Source organism: Cheilinus undulatus, linkage group 10 (genome assembly GCF_018320785.1).
Source record: "Cheilinus undulatus linkage group 10, ASM1832078v1, whole genome shotgun sequence".
Lineage (NCBI taxonomy): Eukaryota > Metazoa > Chordata > Actinopteri > Labriformes > Labridae > Cheilinus > Cheilinus undulatus.
The window spans coordinates 29940595-29945812 of record NC_054874.1 but is presented as its reverse complement, the minus strand read 5'-3'; the positions used below and the strand labels follow the sequence as shown (position 1 = coordinate 29945812).

At 38.8% G+C, this 5218-nt stretch overlaps 1 protein-coding gene across 1 annotated transcript; it reads left to right on the top strand.

Annotated features, from left to right (window-relative positions):
• LOC121515884 (zinc finger protein 37-like) lies at positions 1-4569 on the top strand. Its single transcript, XM_041796822.1, has 4 exons — positions 1-444; positions 1619-1719; positions 1814-1889; positions 2417-4569. The coding sequence occupies exons 1-4, from the start codon at positions 150-152 to the stop codon at positions 3214-3216; spliced, it is 1272 nt and encodes a 423-aa protein (XP_041652756.1). The 5' UTR covers positions 1-149; the 3' UTR covers positions 3217-4569.
• The last annotated feature ends 649 nt before the right edge of the window (positions 4570-5218 follow it).

Genomic DNA, 5218 nt, shown 5'->3' with positions numbered 1-5218 from the left:
TATGAGTTAAACGGGAAAAGCTGCGCCTGCTTTCTATGTGTTACGGTAACGAACGTCACGCTACCGGAAAGGCTATTGTGTCTTTTGTGAGCTTAGCTCTTCGAGTAGTCGCTCTTCCAACTTATTTCTTAGCGGCAGCTGAATGAAACATGTCCACAGACATGCCACCTGGCAGAACAACCCTTGAGTCCCAGCTTTTTTCCATAATGGACGTGCTGGTTAAAGCTGCGGTGACTGAAATCTCTCAGCTGTTCTCGGAGAGCTCGTCGTCCCTCCAGCTTCATTTGAGCCAGAGCCTGAAGGAAAACGAAGCTCTACGGACGAGGATGAAAGTGATGAGGAGTGAGCTTTTCTCCCTCAGGCTGCAGACCAGGGCGAACCGACCGGCAAGCCGTTTTTCTCCGTTCAGAGGAAATGTCCCTAAACCACGGGCTAAACCACCAGGTAAAGACACGGTACTTTTGTATGGTAAAGGTTTGTCTGATTCAATACAGCAGAACATTGTAATGAAACCCTCTTCAGTTGTTTATGTATATATTTAACCTATGAGTTATAAGTGCTTTCAGTTGTCTGGCTAAACGTTGAACCAACAGTAAACCTCAGTTCCTGTGTCATGTGACCCATACGTCACTTGTTTCTTTATGTGCCTGTATTTATGTATTTATCCCTGGGTCACCAATGTGCTTTACGGATTTAAAAGGAAAAACATGAAACAAAATACAGGATAAATCCCAAAAAAACACAACTGTGTTTATTCAGGTCATGTTGAATTATAAATATAGTCTAAATCCCTATTGTATCTCTTCGCATTTTTCCCCCTTTCCATATTATTTTTATCAATATGTTCTTTTATGGTATTTCAGTCCAGTGAAACTGATATGCTTCTGCTCTTGCGATATTTGGCATAATTGGGAGATTGGTAATTTTGTATGAGTCGTCTCAAGTCTCTGTGACTGTCATCAGAGTTCTCTGTTGAACAGTCATCAGAGTTATTATGTGACTGTTGAGCGGTTATCAGAGTCACTCCATGACTGTTGAATGAATTGCTTCAAGGCACCAATGGAGGGGGGGTTAGTACTCTGCAGACCTGATTGTCCGTTGCAGTCAGATCTGAACAAAGCAGTGATGGTTAAACAGAAAACAGACCGTATGAAGGCAGTGTTGAAAATGATCAGCAGTTGCAGGTCAACTTTCCTGAGCTTTTCAATAAGTAAAACCTCTGCTTGGCTTTTTTGAGCTAGTCTATCTGCGAGGTCCAAATATGTTCAACCACTCAAATTCACTTAATGAAAAAGCTAAATAACTCCTCCACTAGGTTAAAATTGAGGGTAACATGATTTTATAATGGGGCAAAAAGCAAAACTGAAAGATACATATATATAATTGTACAAAGATGTTCTGATCATCTAGTCCCAGACTCAGACTAGTGATTTGATGCCTTTTTTCCTCTTTTCATATTATTTTTTTATTAATTTGCTTGGGCATTTTAGTATTTCAGACCAATGAAATTAAAATTCTTCTATTTGGAACATATTAAGTATATTTAAATAATTATTTCTTTATGATTAGGCTCATGTACGTCCACTTTTAAATCAACTGCTTTTTTTGTTTCCTCTAGTTTCTATTAAACCACCAGTGGCTCAAAAGACTGTTGGGAAGGCTGTTTCTATTTCTCTCCAATCAGACAACAAGACTCCCACTACTTCCTCTAAAGTGGAGGTAAATACAGCTCATGTTGCACATATATTTTCAGTCACTAACAAATTTGTTTGAAACCGTGTTTGCTCATTTAGTCGTCTTCCTACTGTGCTAGAGTGCAGATGTGGAGACCCCAGATGTAATCCTGATAAAAGATGAAGACGACATTGGAGGATGTGAACCAGCAGAAAGTGAGAGTACTGTTTTGATTTTTGTCAAATGAAAAATGAATATAGTTAAATTTACACTTTCTGTTCAGAAAGCCTTTAAGATATTTGGTTACATAATTGACAAATAAGGGAACATGTAAGATGAACTGTTTATTTTTAATTTGAACACTTTTTTGAACAGCTGAAAGAATGTAAATGAAAATCCTACACTCTCCATTTAAATGTGCCATTTATAATAGTTCACTATATACCTTACCTGTTTTTCTCTAGGAGATTATCTTGGTAAAATCAGCTTTTCTCTTGCTAGCTTCAGTATATTGAAGCACATTTTATTCTTGATGCCGGTGAATGGGACTTAAGTATTGTTTAAAAAAAATCAAAACAGGAATAGTAAAATTGCATTTGGGCAAGATACCATTGCCCTCTTTATTTTCATTATTTATAAGAACTTTGTTCTGATACACATTTTCATCATTAATATTTTGACTCATAGTCAAGATAGTCTATGATTTTCCTGATTTATGGTGTCATTTTATGTGTCTTCTTAGGTCAGGACAACTGTGGAAACCAAAGTATGCAGGCAGGTGTTTCCACAGTGAATTTACAGCCCACTGATTCCTCCAACCAGACAGAAAATAATGCGGAACTGAGAATTGTGAGCATTCATGGACGAGGGGAAGGGCCTCTGCAGGAGGAAAGCAGCCTCTTCGACATTTCTCAACTCCAGGCTTTCAGCTCTCTGTCTCCTGATCAGAACATCCCTCATGATAGTCTCATGGATTTCACTTCTGATGGACTCTCTGTGAGAGAGGTACAGGATAACAGTGTTGGCTTGGTGAGAAGCAGTCACCTGGACAAGAATAATTCCCCCCACATGTCTTCAACAGCACTGAATCCTGTGATAAATCATTCAGTCATAGGCGCTGATGGTCATGCAGGGCAACTCAGTCATGTCAGCCTGTTCCCCCAGCCGCAGAATGTCTTTCCTCAAACCGCCAACAAACCCCTGGACTGTAGCTTCTGTGGTGAGCACTTTTTCAGCCGAGAGGACCTGATTGTACACCGAGCAAGCCACACTGGTGAGGCGCCTGTCTCCTGTACATATTGTGGCAAGTCCTTCGTCAACAAGACTACATTGAGCATCCACATGCGCATTCACACTGGGGAGAAGCCGTATGCCTGTACAGAGTGCGGGAAACGTTTCACACAGAGTGGCAGCCTGAAGATCCACCTGAGGACTCACTCTGGAGAGAAGCCATACACCTGCAGTCAATGCAGCGCCAGCTTCAACAACCCCAGCAACCTGCGCAGGCACATGATCACACACATTCCCAATGGCACTCTCTGATAATAACAAACAGTAATTACTCTGCATGCTACTGACACTTTCCTGTTACAGTGGCAATGTGTCATGATATTGTCTGGGTTTTTATCCTGATTTTTTTAAGGTCAAATGTTACTTAAACGCATACAGTTACCAAAATGAATATAAATCTTACCAATAAAAGCCAAGGATGCTGGGGTTCAAACTGAAGAACGGCCCAACAGTATCTCCTTTCAAAGATGCCTCATCACTGTCAAATTATACCAAAAAAAGGGATAGGATAAACAGTCTTAAAAACCAAAATACTCTCTTTTTTATCAATCTTTATACATAACCAATTAGACTGCTAGAGATTAAAAAAAAAAACAGCAAACAACCTTGCAAAGTTTTCTGTTCTCATCCCCCAGTCATCAAGGCAAACTTAGAGCAACTGTTTTAATTTGAGTTATATAAATGCCTTCTCTTTTTCTCTTGACTTAACCAACTCAGGATATTATACAACTTTAGCTCAATGCTAGGTCATTTGTTGTCTAAATTATGCTAAATATAAATGACCCTTGCAGTTGCCATCTGCACTCTTCTGACAGGATGAACGCTTTTTACCATGCTTGGATGGCTAAGCATACAACAGATGCATATTTGACTGCTAAAAATGCACTGACATTGACAACATCAAGTAAAGGAGAAATATAGAAAGGGGTTGAGAGCGTGGGTAAAATGTGACATTTTAACATTTTTAACATTTCATATTAGTACTACTAATGGGGATATGAAGTGAAAATCCAAAAATGAATACATCAGTTGTGTTGATTAACCATGTATATGTTAAAACAAGAAAGGAAATATTGATCATTGAGTTTTCAAATCGATAAACTGCCTAACAGAATAGTTGCATTAATGCAACAGCAGCCAGTGCAATATTATCCTTATCATAAGTTTGTCCACACAGGTTTGATGGAACGGTTTAAGCCATAACATAGTGTAACACTTAAATAAATAGTATGTATAGCCATATCACCATACTCCAAAACTATAAATGTAAAGTGTTTTAAGCTTTTAAAAAACATGCAGGATATTGTTAATTAGGAATGCTGAAAAAGGTGATGTAGATCTTAATCAGAAATGTATATTTATGGATGGATTGAAAAAAGTTTTGAACAGTGAAACATTAACTGCACAACAGGCAGAAGAAATGGACCACCTAGGCCAATTCGTGCTTCATTCAAGTGTATTCTTGCTTGTCTCTTATCTAAAAGCGAACTACCTCTTCAGTGGCCTCCTTTGTACATCCAGGGAACATTTAAATAGAGCAATAGTCTGAGTTCTGATAGGGTTGTTTTTAGATATGACGTTTTAAATAAATATTGATGTTTTAAAGCAGTTTTCTTCCTTTCATTTATCTCCTCTAGAGTGCAGTATTGTTTCGTTCCTCTGGACTGCTGTGAATCAGGTTTATTCATACTGTGGTGCTGCAGGGGGGCTCAGAAGGAAACAGGGAAATTCCTTACATTGTTCCTCTATCCACCCTGCCCTCACTAAAGTACAGTTTGTTATTATTTAACTTAAAATGAGGAATTTGGCCTAAGATCTTCAAAGGTAGGAAGGTATCAAACACTGCTGGAATTAAATACATGATTCGCTGTGAAAATAAAGAAAAGATCATGAGTAAGATGCCTAAGTTAGTCATGTATTAATAGTTTATCGGTCAAGTATGAGTCATAAATCAAGTGATTTCTATCATTGCCCTATATACAGTCCAGGCTCGTGAGTGGGATATTAACGGTCACTGTTTGTGGTTTTATGTACCAATAGTTTTGTCTTGTTGGTGAGGAATGCTGTTGTTTTACTTCCCCAAGAAATGCTGCTTCCTCCCAGTCTATTGTTCTTGGGCAATCAATGAAATGACATCAGTGTGTGTACACTATGTGAGGGAGAGGGAGACAGACGGAAATAAATGGGAGGAGAGAGGCGGTGGGAGGTATCTTATTTAGTCAAGTACAGCAACATAATTTAAACCCCCTGCTGG